The following is a 17,230-nucleotide window of genomic DNA, read 5'->3' on the forward strand; positions in this document are numbered from 1 at the left end:
AACATTTTGTTGATTTGGACGAATTTTTGTCAAGTTTAATTTTCAATACTCATTATTTACATGTAACTGGACAAGCGAATTGTTTGGTTTATTGATTGTTACATTGATTCGAAAAAGTAATTAAATATTGATTACATTTCATATTGAATTTTATCAAGTAACCAGAAGATCTTGTTAATTGTTACTATTTTGTTAGATTAAGTTGCAAACCAAATGGCTCTTGTTTATTTGCTTTAATTGTTGAAAATAGTAATTATTATGCACTTAATTTATTAATTGCTTAAGATTATTGTTAAATTCGTATTGGTTATCTTTACGAAAATATTGTTAATTGGAAGAATTCATTGGGTAATTATTAATGAATTTGTTTCATTTGTAAATTGTTCAATTGATTAGATGTCTTGGCATTTCGATTTCGTCGAATTAAAATGTTGACAAGTTTGATGAGTTTCGATGACTTGATTGTGATTAAACTTGAGATTAAGATTCAGTGTTGAAATTCAATTAGTCGATCATTGGATTTCGATTCAATTCTGCCATGAGTTCGTAGAAACTCATAACGAACCAAGGAGCTTCTTTACGAACTGTTTCCCGAACTTGATTTCCACCAAATCCAATGAATGCATCCTGTTGATTAGATTGTAAAGAGAACAATTAAATTATTGAAAAGGAAAATCGCCTGATCCTGGTGGAAAACCCAAAGACAATAAATCATAAATATTTATAAAGCAATTAATCATCTAATTGTGGTGATTAGTGAGTGGGTTTTCAGTTAATTTTATGATTTATCTAGTAATCAAATCGATGACGCTGGTATTTTATTATGAATCCATTAATTTTTCCTAATACTGTTGAACTGATCAGACATTGATGATTAACATCAAAGATACAATGAAAACTGATGCTAATCAATTGTGACGCAAGGGAAAATCAATCATAAAACGATATGAATTGAAAGAGAAATCAAGGAGAGCAAGTTATGTAAGTTAATTGGTTATCAGCGAGTGAGTGAGTGAGTGAGTGAGAGATAAAACGATGAAATCAATGAAGATAAGATTGATTAGATTGATGAAAGAGAAAATTTCATTTGTTACATTTTATATTAGGGGAATTTGATGACTTAATTGCTGATTGATATCGAGATGATTGAGATAAACACTTACGGCGGTGGGATAAGCTTCCAAATCAGTGGCCCCATCACCAACCATTACGACTCTCTTGTAGCCGAAAAGTTTTTTAAGAAGAGCAACAACTCGAGCTTTACCGTCTGATTGAGATGTCGGAACAGTTTCATCGAATCCTGCATAACTACCTGTTGATTAGTTAATTAGATTAGATTGTCATCAAAATAGAGGGAAACAATTTGCTACTTACCATCATAGAAGAATTTGATTCGATTGGCAAAAATGTTCTTAACAGGTATTCCAAGCTCTTTGGCTAATGGTTCAATGATTACATCAAAACCTCCTGACACCAGGTAGACATCGACCTCACGATTGTGAAGCAAAGCAATTAGCTCTCTAGATTGGATAAGATAGAAAATTAAAAGATGCAAAGATTAGGTGGAAATCAGATGATCTATTAGTTTATCTTTATTGGTAAGGGAATGTTTTTTTCTATCATCATTTTGTATCATGATGATCATTGAAGATCGAGTCAAGATAAGTGGCATCTCTAGTGATCGTGATCATAATCAACGATTGGTTAACGATTAGATTTTATCGCATTTTCCAATTAACTGATAGGACTGATTAACTGATGGAAAATGAGTAAACCAAAATGCAAACCAATTAAAATGTCCTCTTACCTGATGCCTGGGGTCAAACGAAGCGGTTTTGTTGTAATGAACTTTTCCACCATATGTTGTGTCGGTTTAATTAGAGCTAATCTTTGAGCTAAAGCCTCTTGAAATGAACAACCACCTCGCATGGCAACTCGAGTCCTGCAAATGAGAGAGAAATTAAAAATTCGACAAGGTTATTCCATGGAAAGATGATGCATGAGATTTTGGAGCAACTGATGAAAAAGATAAACCAGCAAATTGATTAACTGATTAAACTTACATTTCAGCGACTTCTTTTTCGACTCCAGCAAATTTCGCCAATTCGTCAATAGCTTCATCTCGACAAACTGTTGAATCAACGTCGAAACAAACAGCTTCAGCCGATCTCCAAATTTCTCGAGTTTCTTTATTGTTCGACATGATCAAAGTGTTGCCAAGGGTAAAAATCACAGATTTCGTTGGTTCTTGTATACGTGGGACTAAGGGCAATGTTTTGGTTCTAAAGAAAAGAAATTTATTCTTTTCCAATTTGTACTTTGATGTTATTTGGACAAAGGAAACTTTCAACTATGTTGCACGTTGTTGGATAAATGGATTGACACTAATTGATTGCACTTTAATTGGAAGAGAAAATGAAATGAAAAAAGAAAAAATCAATAATCAAACTCAATCTGATGTTCGGATCCGAGTAAAGAACTGGATCCAAACTACTCGATGTTTATCCGATTTCGGTGAGGGAGCAGAGGAAGAAAAGTAGACAGAGAAGGAGAAAGACAGAAAGAGAGAAAGAGAGAAGGGGTAAGGGAAGAGGAAGGGAACGAAGGGGAGAGCCACTTGTTTTGTTTTGTTTCTTTAATTACATTTGTGTTAATTGTTTCACTGATTGAAACTCGTAGTTCAGGTGGTTGTGTTTGTTGTTGTTCACTTTGATTACGAATTGTTGGTTTGTAGCTTTTACGATTAACTTATTTGTCTCTTGGTTTCTTTTTTTTTTCCTTCTTTCAATAATCAACTAATTGCTGGTTTCGATTATTATTCTGGTTAATTGTTCTGGATTCATTTTAACCCTGACATTGCCTCTTCAAGATCAATTGTTATCATTTGTCGATAGTGTTAATTGTTTTTCGAAATTGATTAGTAACAATTATCTCCATTAGCGAAGGTCCAAAAATAATGGCAACAGTTTCTTCAGGTTTGTCTAATTTCCTTCCACGACTTAATAACAATCTAATTTTATCATCGAGATTTTAATCATTTGCTTAATTCTTATTACAATCAAATGATATCAATTGCACTCAGCTCTTCACATTACAGTTGTGATCTCTTATTTACCTGTGAATTAGATTGATTTTACCTCGTTAATCAAAAAGATAAGATTAGTTGGGATTAAGTGTTCACCTAAATATTAACAAGGGGAAAATGTTGACAGTTTGCCAAAAATAATCGAAATTAAAATTGATCTTTCTTTTATTTCGTCGTTTTCATTAAATGGATTCGCAATTGATTAGATGATTTAAGCGAAACTCAGAGGAATCAACTATTCGCTGAGGCCAAAAATGCTTCCAAATTATCGTATTCTCCTTACAGTAAATTCCCCGTTGGTTGTGCCATTTTAACGACCGAAGGTCAACTGATTACAGGTCAGTTTTTCTCAAATGTAAGATGTTAATCAAATCTAATTACCTTTTCTCTCTTAATTGTAATTCTCTCAGGTTGTAATGTTGAAAATAGTTCTTTCGGATTAACTATTTGTGCCGAAAGATCAACAATTTGTAAAGCAATTTCAGAGGGAAAGAAACAATTCAAAGCGATCGCCGTTCACGCTCCGACCGGTGGCCTCACGTATCCTTGTGGTGCTTGTCGTCAATTTATTTATGAGGTAATCAATTGATTGATTTGATCATTTTATCTTTACGATCATCTAATGTTTGATTAATCTTACCAACAGTTTGGACCAACAATTATGATTTATATTGTGGATCAAGATGATAATTATACTAAAACAATGATTAAAGAGCTTCTACCAAACGGGTTTATGTTCACTAATCACGATAACTGATTACAAACAATTGAGCCCATTAATTAATTGTAAAAATTTAAGGTTAAAATATGAACAATGTAACAAGTTAAATTGGGAACATTTTAATACCAACCTGTTAACGCAATTAGATTTTAGTAAATTTGATTCAGTGGCTGATTTACAATTCTGACCAAATCTTTATTCTTACTTAATTGTAATATTTAAACCAAGAATTGTCATGATAATAAACCAATTTTCAATCGACAACAATTAAACTAATCATTTCTTTATCTAGCCAATTACAATTATTTAACTTACCTTGAAATCACTGGTCTGGCATTTGAAATCAATGTTCATTAGTTAATTGTTACTTGTTTTATTTGGTTGCAATTTAAAAAGATACAAATTGATATAAAACAATTTCCTAATCATAATTCAGGTTTTCTAACCAATTACAATTGATTACTGTTTATTAATTGTTATTATCCCAGTGATAATTAACTAATGTACACGACAAATGAAAGGTAAAAACATGGAAATGCTACTAATTACTTAAATTGATTCGTTAATCATGAGATTTTATTTCACTATTTAAGTCATTAAGCTGACTGATTGTAAAGGTTAAATCATTTCTCAGACATGATTAGTATCAAATTAATCCTTATTTAACTTTAATTGTTTACGATTAGTTAAACAAAAGGTACAAACCAAACTTGATTTGAATTGATTCCCAGGGATATTATTGTTATGAGCAATTAACTTATTTCCTCTTAAACATGGATCGTTTAAATAATATCCTGAAAGCCTGATCACAATTAAAGATTATTCATTGAAATTAGTTGAATTGCAAGAAGGAATCAAATTAAACTTACCTGGCGATCCGAAGATTATCAAGGTGTTTGATGTACGAAACGGCCAATCGAAGTGTTTCGATTTTGGACAGTTTACGATTCGCCGGTTCGGTTGGGATCAAATTCCTCAAACAATTAAGAGCTTGATTTAAGCTCTGAGTTCGATTTCGCTCACGGACATTGGCGACTTGTCGATGTAGCTGATCATCAGGCTCAACAATCAGCGAATTGATCATTTGGTAATTGTCGTAATTATCTTGATATAGTTCAACTTCTGATTTGAACAAACATTCAAATCCAGGTAAATCTTGATTATCCATAATTGCTACAGTAATGATTCACAGAATTATAAGTTAATTACTTGAGACTTGTAGTTAAACTAATTACAATCGAAGTTCAAATTGATCATTTCAAGTTGACATTTTTTTCTAGTTCCTTTTCAATCAACAGTTGTCAAATTTTTTCGACAGCAATTAAAATGTCATTAAGATGAATTTGAAGCTTTTTTTTACAATTAGTTTGATTGGGAAGCTTAAATCTAGAATTTATATTATTTCTTAGTTTAGAAATGAGTGATTAGTCATTTGAATGAGGTTAAATTGTAAGTGTCGGGCAACAAATCATTTTAATTTGTTCATTTGATACAATAGTCGACTGAAAATCTCTGGAATAGTTAAATTATATTGCGAGTGTAAAAATAGTGTAATCAGAAGCAGAAAATACGATAATTGAGCAATTAAGGTTCAGTTTTGTCTTTTCTAACCTAATTTAATAATGAATTAGAGCTTAATCAAAAGAGATAAGGTGAATCCAGAAAACCCGCTCCAGCGGCGATTCCCGCTTCGTTATCACTGATTCGTTTACTTCTTAACAAGTAACCATCTTCAGAATTGTGGTAAACGAGTTTATCGTCGGCAAGAATCGAGCCGAATATTCCCAATTCAGAGATAATTGTGTCCATGGCGAAGTTTCGAGATCGAAGATTAGATCTACTGTCAACACCGTAATTAGAAATTGGAACGGCGTCGATCAATTCCATCAGAATGAAAGCATCTCTCTCTTGTGAATTTCGAATCTCATTCAGTTTCTGGACAATCTCTTGACCGTAGTAATTGTTACCTCCGCCTTCCCGTTGAGGTTTGAGAACAAATTTCTCTGGATTCTTAAGGCCCATTTCCAAGTATTTGTTTCCTTCCGGCGAATCTTTGAGTAAATAAATCGCAGCGAATGTACCATAAAGTTCGTCTAATCCTTCGTCTGGTTTGATGAATTTACTCAGAACTTGTTTATCAGTGAGAATTTGTTGGAACTTTTTGACACCAGACAATTGGTACTTGATCGATGGACATTTGATTGCTTTCGATTTTTCCAAAATCAATCGGGTGTCCCAAGCACTCGAATTCGGGTAATCAGCTGGTACATAACCAGTTCTATAATAAACAACAGCGACTTCTTTGTCATCCACTCTCAGGACATTGTTTCCATCTAAAGAATTGCTGTCGATTTGAGAGAATTTCTTCCTTTTCACCAGAATTTCTGGTCTCAAGTTGAACAGTTCAATTTCTATCGCTTTTTGATCACAAATATTATAAGTTTTTTCTTCCACAATGATTATTATAATCGCATCTTTCTTTCCATAAACATCCCAGGCTTTTGATAGAGCGAAGGCCACAGAACGACAAGTATTTTTTTCCGGTTGATTAAATTCACTTTTAGGGTTCACTTTATTGTTCACATACTGATGAAGTTGCGAGATCAACGGGGACAGTCCAGCGAAACTCACCGAAATCGCGTTGATCTCCACTTGTCGAAGAGCTTCTGGTTCCTTGTTCAACATATAATCCGATCGGAAAAAGCCCAAGTTGTACTTCGAGGCCTTTGGATCGTCTTCTACTTTCAAATATATCTCATAAAGCGATCGGGTGAATGAGTCCACACGAATCACGTCGGCCAATGATTCCTCTAGAAAGTGTTTGTCGTGAGCGATCCGGTGCATCATTAGGTTGATCCCTTTCTGGATTCTTTGGGCCAACAAACACCATTTTGAGGGAAATGGCGAAGGAAACAAACTGAATCTCAATGATTGTACACAGTTTTCATTGAGTAAATCCTTCGATCGACAACTGATTCCTGAGAGGTGAAGAAACAAATCAAATTAGAAGCACAAATCAAATGAAAACAATCAGTGAATCTCTTACCTTTTACCAATGCAAACTCTTTGGCGTCTTGTTCAAGCTCATTCAAAGCTTCATTGGTGAGATTTGGTACACATGAATTCATGTTGACACAATTGTAAGCAATCAACTGACTATTTGAGACAAACTACAACTGTACAATTAATTGAGGTCTCAGGTTAAAATGTAAATAACATGAAACTGCATCAGGATTTATAGCAACAATCAAAGTACAAGTGATAACAAACCCATTTCATTTCAGTTCAACTTGAACATTTTCAAAAGAGGAACAGAGGAAACTGAGTCAATTAGAACCGAATGATAAGATAATTGTTAACTAAATAGATTCACATAATGTCAATTAACAAGAAATAAGCAAAATTTCAATTTAAATGATAAATTTGCACAAGTTTCACGTCAAAACAAATCATATGTTAGATTGCAACTCAACAACAAGACAAAGTTGAAGTAAATTATTGATTAACTCTTTATGGATTATTATCCGATCGATTGATTGTGATTCTCTTTGACGCAAGAACAAAATCTAATTATAATTAATTATGTAAGAAATTCGCCCTCATTGAAATTCCCTATCACATCGACAATCAAATCAATATAAGGAAAAAAACAATTGAGACACATTTAGAATCCATGATTGTGATGAATGATCGGGTTGTCATTGATTGCAATTGGTTTAATTTAATTTACTTTAATATACATATAACACAATCTAATTGATTTGATCATCAAAACAAGGTGAAAAAGTTTCAGCTTTGAAATGATTGTAAATTCAATTTGATTAAATTAATTGATACATTGGAATATCAAATAAGTGGACAAATAGATGTAACAATTTGAACAATGTTCTGTATCGAATTAAATTAAATTTTCAAAGACAATTAAAGATTAGATGTAGATTTTCCTCTTCTTGCCTTATTTTCCTTTAGATTTACCACCTTTGCTCTTCCCTTTAAACGATCCCTTTCGTCCTGCACTACCGCCGCTTCCACTACCTGTGGCTGATTTTTTCCTTTGTTGTGATTTATTATGATAAGCGACTCGTTTTCCGGCCTTTTTACCTTTCTTGGATTTACGATCCTTTCCTTTAGTTTTCTTATCGTCGTTTTTTACAGCACTGATAATAGAAAAGAAAGAAAATTATCAAATAAGCAATATAATAAAAAAAAATCCATTCAGGAACAATCTGAGTGCATTAGATTAAACTTACGAGTTAATTTTCTTTTGATTTATAATGTTAAGAGCTCTAGTCCCATCGATCTTATCTCCTTTATCTATTTTGCTAAGTATATCAGAATATTTCTTTTTCTCAGCATCCATATTTCCTAGATTAGGCTCGAATTTGCGTTTCTTTCCGGTTACCCTAGCAGCTTTGGCTGCTAATTTGGTTTCAATTTTATCTAATCTGTGGATAGAATTGTAAATATAAGATTAAGTACAAAGTTTTTCGGACCATTTTTCTGACTACAATAAAGTAATCATATTAACACTTACCCATTTTTCAATTTTTTATCAAATTTTCCTAAAGATGCTGTAGCCACTCGAGCGACTGCAGCAGCATTCATCACTTCATCTCTGGTTTCAAGTTCTTTACCATCTTTAGGTAGCACTGGAGTTAAACCAGTAGCCTTAATCTTATTAGCTCGAGCGATATTCCTAAGACGTTGGAATTCATTTTTAGCCACCCTTTCCCGTTTGGCCTCTTTGACTTCAGCGAACATGTCAGTGTTTTCATCTGTAAAAGAATAAAAAAGAAATTGTAAAATCTCTCACAACTAAACTTTGCCAACGTTGATAAAAGAGAAACAATTTACCTTTATTCTGAGGTATTTCGATAATCCAGTCGTCCTTATCACTGTTAATTCTATTGTAACCATATCTTGGTTTCCAGACTTTTTCGGTATCATCCCAGACCATTTTCTCTCGTTTTCTTTTTTGAATACCTTTGTCTTTAGCATAAGTTTCCCATTTTGTCGGTGCCTTTGGTTTTGGAACAGGCATAGACCTTGGAAGTGGTGTTGTTCCAACAGGCAGTTTGATCAAATTGTAACCATCGACAATCATAGTATCTAATTCACTCAGTTTATTAAGCAAGTATTGCCCATTTGTTTGGGCAAGTTTCAGGAGATAATCTTCTTTAATTTTTCTTAAATTAATTTCGTCCAATGGATTGTTATCGATCAACAAACAATTGCCAAGATCAACATCAACCAATTCTTTTTCAATTAACACTTCTTTCAGAGCTTCTTTTTCCTTCTCCTCAATTTGACCTAACACCTGGTCCACAAAATTACTGTCAATGACAGCCATGATTAAGTCACTAATTAAAATTAAACAATATAATCAAAATAATTGATGAGAACACGTTTTCATAGAGATTTAATCATATGGATTGAATCCAATGGAATCCAAATTTTGGAAACTACTTTGCGTTGCCATGACAACTCTCATTTCTAGAGATGAAGGTCAAAGCGCCAAACTTGAAAACTGATAATCTTGGAGAGATTTTTAATTAATGAATCGGATCAAAAATTGGATTAAAATTTGTTGAATATGAAATTATCAATCTTTAATGACTTGAATTTGATGGAATAATAGAGGTGAATTTGCTTTACAAAAGAAAAGATTAATCGATAAGATCAATCACAAAGATCACTGTTAAAATCGGGTACCCACTTGAGTCTTTTCTCGTAGTAACTGATGACCACTTGTGGACATCTGTTGTTGGCTTCTTCGGCGAGGATAAGGTCACACTTTTTACACGATTCCCATTTGATGAGGAACATTAACTTGTCTTCGATTCGAATGGCACCGACAATCTTCTTGGGCTCAAGTCCTCGATCGAAACCTGTGATTTCATCTTCTTCCTCATTTTCCTCTTCCACTACATCGTCATCACTTTCGTTTTTCATTTCATTGGTTCTCGCTGAACTTTTACTGGTCAATGTTCTCAGGCGCTTCTCGAGCTCAGTTGTTCCTTCATTGTCTGAGCTGATCTCATCATCTGAAGGGAAGAATCTACTTGAGCTGCTCTCGTTCTCCACAAGAGCAGGCGACGGTGTCCCTGAAGACGAATCAATGACTTGAGCTTTTCTCTTACGATTCGGTTTGTCGTCATCGCCACGGTCCCGATTCTGAAAATGTAAAAATGGATTAGAAAAAAGCTTAAAATTAAGCTCTTTTACAGTACCTTTTGCCTCTCTCTGTCTTTAGACTTTTCTCTGAATCTTTCCTTATCTTTATCATGGGATTTTTCTTTGTCTCGAGGTTTATCACCTTCTTTGAATTTATCTGATTCTTTACTTTTTTCCCTTTCACGTTCTCTTTCACGTTCTTTTTCTCTGGCCTTGTACTTCTCGGCTCTTTCCCGTTCTTTCTCCTTTGCTTTGGCCAGTTTTCTCTCTTTCTTCAATTTGAGCTGCTCCTCAAATTCTTTGACCAGATCAGGACACGATAAATGTTCCTCAGGTTCCCAAGTGTTATCATCATCAGGCCAATCTTTCCACTTGATGTAATATTCCGTTTTACCACCTCGTTTTCTCTTCTCAATAATCTTTTCGACAACATATTCCTCTTCATCTTCTTGCTCTTCATCCTCATCAGATTCACGCTTTTTAACAGGTGAGCTTGAGGATTGAGCGTCTGAATCATCTTCACTTTTGATATCCATATTCACCTATCAATAGAATGAACAAAAAAAAACAAGACAACAAGGTGATTATCAACAAGAGATGAGATTACAGATCACAATTAGAAAACAGTTAAATAACCAGTAAATTCATTTAAACCAATTAAAAGGATGAACCGTGATAAATGTTTTGGTTTAATGAAGGAAAAAATCAAAATCATTGACTAGTTGATTGTTGTTGTGGTGAATGAAAAAAGCGGTAATCACTTAACCCGCCACATTCAAGTTGCAGTGGAAAAGGAGAAGTGAATTGAATTGAGGAACAATTTAGGAACACAATCAACGAGATGATGTGACAATTAAAGGTCGAAAATAGTTGTACATACACATTTGTGTCGACGATAAATTCCTGCACAGGTTGCCACGGATAAATTGAAGCGAAGGCCAATGTTTTTGAAGGACATTCCATCTTCTCGAGACTTGACCACCAATTTTCTGATTTCTTTACTGATTCGATGAACCATTTGGATATAATTCGAAGGGTTTATTGATTGGAAAGTAAAATAAACTGCAGAAATTAAAAAATGAAACAATTAACTGAGAAAAGAACTAAAAACACTTGTCTTGTGGGAAAAAGCGAAAACAAAGAGATCAAATTCAGAAGAGAAAAAGTAAATTCTAAAAAGGAGAACCGATTAAAATAAAAACGCTTTTCCGTTTAATCTAATTAACTATCCAGTGTTTGATTAGTTGATTAGCGAAAAGATTAACATAAATTGAAGTTTATCTCCAGAGAAATAAGTTAATAAGAAGCTTTTTATTATTGATTTACTCAATTGAGAGAAGGAAAAATAAACAATTGCGATTAACTGAGTAATTAACTTTTACTTTTTATCTTAGAATTTGTTAGCTTTAACCTTCTCATTGAGATCAAAAGTTAATCGAAGAGAAAATTTTGTAATTGTTGTATGAATAATAATCGAGACTTTTGGTTCATTTGAAGATCTAAAACAATATCGATCATTTAAATTCTTTCTATGTAAATAATCTGAACAATTAGTTATCGAATTCACTTGACGATCTTTTTGTCCGATTTTTTCTTCGACGGGCCTGGAGTCACATTGTCTTTCGATTGCGAATCAAGATCACTTTTTGCGATATTTTTTTCGCCTGATTCCTTGGGCTTGTTGATCTTTTTCCAATCTTTTTTAATTCCTTTTTCGATGTCCTTGTGTTTGCCAACTTTTTTCTTCTTTGTGTCGATTTCATGATAATCACTGGAACTCAAGTCATCATCTGAAGTGAAGAAATTCTCAATCTTTTTCTTTACGTTTTGTTTGAATCGATTCAAATTCGGGTGATGATTTTGGTTCCTTTTTTGTTGAGTCTCCGATTCGCTCAGCCCATATCGATAACTACCCACAGCAACAACAGCGACCATTAAAACATAAAGTAAAATGATTGAAGAAAGTAACATTTCATTCATAATTGAATTGATCACAAATTAATCATAAATCAAATTAGTAATCAAATTGTTTGGATTCTATGACTTGAGAATTGTTGACCAAAGTAAACAATTGACTTTCATTTTCATAATTTGACTTTTCTCAACTTTGACTTAATAATTACAACTATTGATTCAATTTCTTAATTGCGAACTTTTCAATCAATCGACTTACAATTCTTGAAAATGAAAGAATAAAAGAAAGAACTTTTTATTATCTTTCTTTTCTCTTTCTTTCTTTTAGAATGAAACATTTCACTGATCACATGTTATTTGTTTTCTTTTCTCTCTTCATTCATTTTATTTCTTGTTTTCACTTAAATTGTGACAATTTAATTTTAATGACGATTCTTTGTTCCAATGAATCAGTTTAATCTAACCAATTGTCTGGGATCCAATGATTGGTAACAATTGATTATCTTTTCGCTTTTGTTTGGGACTAAATTGAATTCCCAAAATAAGAGTTTGTTTACTTGGGTGAGTTGGTCATTTGAAGCTTTTTTTTTACTCTCTCATTGTGACAACTTGATGATGAACTTAAACCTCAACAACCTGTTGTTAATTCCAGAATTGATAATTGTCATCATTTTCACCTTCAGGCTCCATTCAAAGGTCGATTAAATTTCCATATGATCTTACATGATGTCAGGTCTGTTTGGCTTAAGGATATTACATTGGGGACCTTTACTTGGGCTCTTGATAATCAAGTGTAATACAATCACAACCTTGTACATGACTAATATGTGGCTTCCGATGACCAGTTCATTGATTGGCCTGGTCAACCATCTCATCTTCTTGAGTCTTGTTGGTTTGACGCTCTACCATTTCTTTTGTGCCATTTTCCTTGGACCTGGTCAAGTTCCTCCAGGGTGGAAACCGAAAGATCCTACAGATACTAAATTCCTTCAATTTTGTTCCATTTGCCAATCGTACAAATGTCCTCGTGCTCATCATTGTAGAACATGTAATAAGTGTATTCTAAAGATGGACCATCATTGTCCATGGATCAACAATTGTGTCGGTCTTAGGAATCATCTCAATTTCACTCTTTTCCTCTTGTCTGCTGTTCTTGGAGGTTTTCATTCCGCTCTTCTCCTTTCGATAGCAATTTATCGAGGTTATCATGCGGTAATTACTTAACCATTCGATACTCAAATTCTAATTCTAATCAGCCCATCTACTCTTTTCTCTATAGACTTGGTACTTTTACCATGAAGGCTCAGATTCGGTTGTCCTCCTCACTTTTACATCTTTCCTTTTCTCAGTATTTAGTATTGGACTTGCCATTGGTGTGATTATTGCTGTTGGTGGATTGTTTTATGTACAGGTAAGTCAATCAATCACATTTCTTTACAAACAATTAACATATTTTACTCTCTGTGTATCTCTCTGTCTTTCAGATGAAAATAATCCTCAATAATCGTACATCGATTGAAGATTGGATTGTAATTAAAGCCGAATCTCGTCATAGATCAGAAGAGTTCATTTATCCCTATGATTTGGGTTATTGGAATAACTTTATGCAAGTTTTCAGAAAGAGTAAATCTCTCGACGGAATAGACTGGCCTTTACGGGAAGGATGTCATCAATACACTTTAACTTACGAACAGATTTTACAGAAAATGGAGAAACGATCTCGAGCTCGAAATTACAAAGTGGTTAATTGTTACAACGGTAATTGGTTTCCACTATTCACCCAAGGCTGGCGAACTTGTATCAAGTTTCCTTTCTCCGATGAAGCTCGTATTTCATTAGACGTTAATGATGAAGTAACTGTGACCCGATGGAAAAAACATTGGCTCTATGGGGAAAAGACACATCCCGTTAAATTGGGAACAATTAAACCTCGTGGTTGGTTCCCGAGACGATGTGTAGTCGAAATGGTTCAAGATCTTAATCAACCACGAGCTGAACCTTTATTCGAGAAGGTCAAGAATCTACAAGATCTACAAAGAAACTCTGGTGATAAATTAGTTAATAGAAAAATTCAGCGATAATTTTTTCCTCTTGATTTTTAATAATTAATCATTTCCATTTTGAATCTGATTGAAATATCGGTTGTGAAATTTTTTCCCATTCAATCCAATTTTCTCAATTCCAATTAAGTTTAAATTACTCATTGATCACTAATTTTCCTTTGTGATTTGTAAATTAATTATACACATACAGGTATCAGCGTATTTATATTTTATAATTAAAAGATTGATAATAAGAAATCAACAATTAAGTTTGGTATTTGAACTAAAATTTCAAAATTTCATAAAGTTATTGAAACTCGTTGAAACCATAAGGAGTTTCGGTTGAGTAGAAATTCACATGAAATTGATATTTTATCTCAATTTCAGTTTAATTATCAGTCGACATCATGAACATATGGAAACTACATGATGATTAATTAGAGTTGGATCTGAATGATTAACTGGTAAGAAATTGATTCCACTGGAATCAAGAATTTTGAAACTTCAAATCAAATTGTATCTCGACAAGAAACAATTACGATGTTTTCCTCTTGTTTCATATTTATCATTCTAATTGTGATCAACTATTCGAGATGGACAAAAGAATCAACCGTTGAATCAGATGAAATTAAGAATTCATTTTTATGGACAATTCATTTGGATTCAACGAAAGGATTAATTCGTGGACCTCAAAGGATTAACGAAACAGTTCTTGATGTGCAATTGGAAATATGTTCGTGTTCATCCGATGGATTAAATCAAGAAAATGGTTCCAACGAACGAGATTCATATTGTTCGGTAATTTGTGATTATAAAGACAAAAATCGTTCATTTGAAAGAAGGAGCTCGAAAAAGGTGAGAATCGCAGTTGTCTCTTTCGTCGTTGACGAAAATTATTTCGACGATGAAAGTCTGAGCGTTTATGAGAAGACATTAAGACAAAGTTTCGATTGTATTGAATCTGGAAGTTGTCAAGATATTGAGTCGATGGAGGAAACAGATTATGATGAATCGCTCAATCATTTGCTGGTCAAACGAAAAACTGATCAGGATTCTCATAAAAATGGCGATAAATTGACAAAAAATCGAAAAGGGAAAAAACATAAAACCCATTCAGCGAAACACAATAATTCTAAACATGCTCATAGTGGAGCACCGACTCTTCGCACGATTGTTCCTGATCCTCCGATAAAACCGATAGATAAAAATCCATTCGAAGATGCACAAGTTCAATTACGAACTTTTCAAAGCAATCCAGCAGTTTGTTTCATGTTCGCTTGTCCAAGCCAATCGACAATTCATAATGGTCAGTTTCTCTCAAGAATTCTCCAAAATTTCTCATTGATTATTTCTTTTCTTTCAGATTATAATCACAGCGATGAACACGAAGAAGAGCCAATATATGAGCAGAAAATGGCGACAAAAACACCAACAGTGGTCACAGAAAGTTCACATGTTACAAGTACTACAATAGCAGCAACTACACCGACGACAACAACGACAAAACCTGAGCTATCGTCATCAACAAAACCCGTTGAAGTTTCAACAGTGAGAGTAAGAAATACACCGAAAGGATATCCTTTTGCGAATCGCTCCAAACCTCGAAATAAAACCAAATCGGGCAAAGAGAGCGAGCAAACATATTGACACTTCGAAGTCCATTTATTGATGATTGAAAATACTTGAAAGTTGTATAAATGTCTAAAGTCAGAAAGTCATTAAAGTTGAATTCACCTTTTCAACGAGAATCAAATCGTTCAAATTATCAATTTAATCAATCAAAGTAATCAAATTGTTTGGATTCTATGACTTGAGAATTGTTGACCAAAAACGATTAACTTTCATTTTCAAAATTTGACTTTCTTTCAATTTAGATTGTGATAATTATGATAGAAATTTATTAGATTTGATTGTGAACAAATCACTGAAAAGATCCACAAATTATAGCATCTTTTTTTTATACTCAAGCTACAAGCTTCAATTTAATGTTGATTATTAAAGTTAAATTTTTGAACAAAATGTATTCAATTCATGAAAGAATCGTTCAAGTCATTAATTCATGCAAATTATCAAATCAAATTTTATGAATGATGAATGGAATCTTGGCTGATGGACATTTTCTATTGTATAATGAAACCATGATTGTAGAAAATTTTCAACTCGCAAGATGAGAATGGGTCAAATCGTGATGGTCAATTGGTACGATCATTTCTCTTAAAACTTCTTGAGCTTTTTCTTGCTTTTGGTCTTCGAGTTTTTATACTCTGTGTAGACTTGCCTTTCCTCAGGAGTCAAACTCTATTTTAAGAAATAATAATGATAATTAGACAATGAAATAGAACATAATATTCTAGTAAACTTACTTCAATGAAAGCATTCAATGATCTTTGATATTGAATCAGCATCTCCTTGTTTCGAGCGTCAAAGTTGCCCTTTTCCTCCTTGGTAATTACCTGACTCCAGATTCTTGCGACCTCTGACATTCGCTTTTGAGGTTCAACATTCACATATTTGGCTAATTGTTCGGATGTGAAAAGAGAGTACCCATTTTTCGGTGGTTTTTTAGGTTCCCTTTTCAGGACATCAGCAAGTGAGACATTAGAGTTACTGAATGAGGAAATAGTAGCTCGACTACGCTGAGCTGGTGGATTACTATTATTGTTAGTGGTCTGTCCTTGGTATCCTCGTATCTTCAATGAACGAGCTAATCCCATTCTCTCCACTTGCCTGAGGTGTCTAACCTTTTTGTGAATATTCAGATCATGGTTCCATTCCTTAATAGCCATGGTAATAAGTTCATGCTGACTTTTATCTGGGAATTTAGCCCCAAGAGTCGAGACTCGTTCAGCCTGATAGAAACATTGAGCAGCCCCAGAGATGTAGGGATCGCTGTCAAGCTCTTCCAACGTATGTTCAGTTTCACTCATGTCAAATGTACCTGATGAATTTGAAGGTTAACTTGAAGACAAGAACGGTCAACAATTAAAGGAACAAGTTTAATTTAAATTAAATCACAAAGAACAGAAATACAAACAATATAAAATCTTTGTGACAGAAAATAAACAACACAAAAAGATGAAAACTGATCTATAAAGAAAAAGACGAGCGACATCTATTGATGAGAATAAAAGAAAAACGATCAAGATTAACAATGAGAATGAGAATGAGAAAAAACTTTTTAAATGAACAATCATTCGAATAATTAACCAACAATAAACAACAATTAACTAAAGAAAAATTGTAATCAATGAAATGATTCAGTTGAATGGAAACTTTCCATTCAAAACTATCAAA

At 33.5% G+C, this 17,230-nt stretch overlaps 9 protein-coding genes across 10 annotated transcripts; 3 read left to right on the forward strand and 6 right to left on the reverse strand.

The window, feature by feature from the left end:
* Window positions 1–4: 4 nt before the first annotated feature.
* Window positions 5–2,478, reverse strand: LOC128397964 (phosphoserine phosphatase-like). Its single transcript, XM_053358764.1, has 5 exons — window positions 2,064–2,478; window positions 1,808–1,942; window positions 1,375–1,520; window positions 1,164–1,312; window positions 5–627 (listed from the first exon to the last, which is right to left on the reverse strand). Exons 1-5 carry the CDS (start codon window positions 2,201–2,203, stop codon window positions 505–507), a joined length of 693 nt encoding a protein of 230 aa, XP_053214739.1. The 5' UTR covers window positions 2,204–2,478; the 3' UTR covers window positions 5–504.
* Window positions 2,479–2,642: 164 nt separating this feature from the next.
* Window positions 2,643–4,078, forward strand: LOC128397974 (cytidine deaminase-like). Its single transcript, XM_053358775.1, has 4 exons — window positions 2,643–2,975; window positions 3,292–3,423; window positions 3,496–3,662; window positions 3,732–4,078. Exons 1-4 carry the CDS (start codon window positions 2,957–2,959, stop codon window positions 3,840–3,842), a joined length of 429 nt encoding a protein of 142 aa, XP_053214750.1. The 5' UTR covers window positions 2,643–2,956; the 3' UTR covers window positions 3,843–4,078.
* Window positions 4,079–4,452: 374 nt separating this feature from the next.
* LOC128397973 (transcription factor 15-like) lies at window positions 4,453–5,116 on the reverse strand. The gene is made up of 2 exons (XM_053358774.1): window positions 4,676–5,116; window positions 4,453–4,608 (listed from the first exon to the last, which is right to left on the reverse strand). Exons 1-2 carry the CDS (start codon window positions 4,972–4,974, stop codon window positions 4,458–4,460), a joined length of 450 nt encoding a protein of 149 aa, XP_053214749.1. The 5' UTR covers window positions 4,975–5,116; the 3' UTR covers window positions 4,453–4,457.
* Window positions 5,117–5,248: 132 nt separating this feature from the next.
* Window positions 5,249–7,235, reverse strand: LOC128397958 (glutathione synthetase-like). The gene is made up of 2 exons (XM_053358756.1): window positions 6,853–7,235; window positions 5,249–6,784 (listed from the first exon to the last, which is right to left on the reverse strand). The coding sequence occupies exons 1-2, from the start codon at window positions 6,932–6,934 to the stop codon at window positions 5,445–5,447; spliced, it is 1,422 nt and encodes a 473-aa protein (XP_053214731.1). The 5' UTR covers window positions 6,935–7,235; the 3' UTR covers window positions 5,249–5,444.
* A 266-nt stretch (window positions 7,236–7,501) lies between these two features.
* On the reverse strand, window positions 7,502–9,242 carry LOC128397961 (ribosome biogenesis regulatory protein homolog). Its single transcript, XM_053358761.1, has 4 exons — window positions 8,661–9,242; window positions 8,341–8,581; window positions 8,057–8,251; window positions 7,502–7,963 (listed from the first exon to the last, which is right to left on the reverse strand). Exons 1-4 carry the CDS (start codon window positions 9,154–9,156, stop codon window positions 7,762–7,764), a joined length of 1,134 nt encoding a protein of 377 aa, XP_053214736.1. The 5' UTR covers window positions 9,157–9,242; the 3' UTR covers window positions 7,502–7,761.
* A 141-nt stretch (window positions 9,243–9,383) lies between these two features.
* LOC128397962 (putative uncharacterized protein DDB_G0271982) lies at window positions 9,384–11,073 on the reverse strand. Its single transcript, XM_053358762.1, has 3 exons — window positions 10,861–11,073; window positions 10,037–10,522; window positions 9,384–9,980 (listed from the first exon to the last, which is right to left on the reverse strand). Exons 1-3 carry the CDS (start codon window positions 10,996–10,998, stop codon window positions 9,486–9,488), a joined length of 1,119 nt encoding a protein of 372 aa, XP_053214737.1. The 5' UTR covers window positions 10,999–11,073; the 3' UTR covers window positions 9,384–9,485.
* Window positions 11,074–12,242: 1,169 nt separating this feature from the next.
* LOC128397959 (palmitoyltransferase ZDHHC6-like) lies at window positions 12,243–14,201 on the forward strand. Of its 2 annotated transcripts, none has more exons than XM_053358758.1 (4): window positions 12,243–12,455; window positions 12,547–13,106; window positions 13,174–13,305; window positions 13,379–14,201. In XM_053358758.1, exons 2-4 carry the CDS (start codon window positions 12,618–12,620, stop codon window positions 13,973–13,975), a joined length of 1,218 nt encoding a protein of 405 aa, XP_053214733.1. In that variant the 5' UTR covers window positions 12,243–12,455; window positions 12,547–12,617; the 3' UTR covers window positions 13,976–14,201. The 2 variants fall into 2 exon arrangements, with proteins under 2 accessions (XP_053214733.1, XP_053214732.1); XM_053358757.1 differs by having other exon boundaries at window positions 12,244–12,455; window positions 12,578–13,106.
* A 275-nt stretch (window positions 14,202–14,476) lies between these two features.
* Window positions 14,477–15,665, forward strand: LOC128397909 (uncharacterized). Its single transcript, XM_053358682.1, has 2 exons — window positions 14,477–15,242; window positions 15,300–15,665. Exons 1-2 carry the CDS (start codon window positions 14,477–14,479, stop codon window positions 15,581–15,583), a joined length of 1,050 nt encoding a protein of 349 aa, XP_053214657.1. The 3' UTR covers window positions 15,584–15,665.
* A 222-nt stretch (window positions 15,666–15,887) lies between these two features.
* LOC128397969 (nucleolar transcription factor 1-like) lies at window positions 15,888–17,011 on the reverse strand. The gene is made up of 2 exons (XM_053358769.1): window positions 16,300–17,011; window positions 15,888–16,234 (listed from the first exon to the last, which is right to left on the reverse strand). The coding sequence occupies exons 1-2, from the start codon at window positions 16,861–16,863 to the stop codon at window positions 16,151–16,153; spliced, it is 648 nt and encodes a 215-aa protein (XP_053214744.1). The 5' UTR covers window positions 16,864–17,011; the 3' UTR covers window positions 15,888–16,150.
* Window positions 17,012–17,230: the final 219 nt, after the last annotated feature.

The sequence above is a fragment of the Panonychus citri genome, unplaced genomic scaffold (genome assembly GCF_014898815.1).
Source record: "Panonychus citri isolate SS breed McGregor unplaced genomic scaffold, ASM1489881v1 Contig00040, whole genome shotgun sequence".
NCBI classification, from domain to species: Eukaryota; Metazoa; Arthropoda; class Arachnida; order Trombidiformes; family Tetranychidae; genus Panonychus; species Panonychus citri.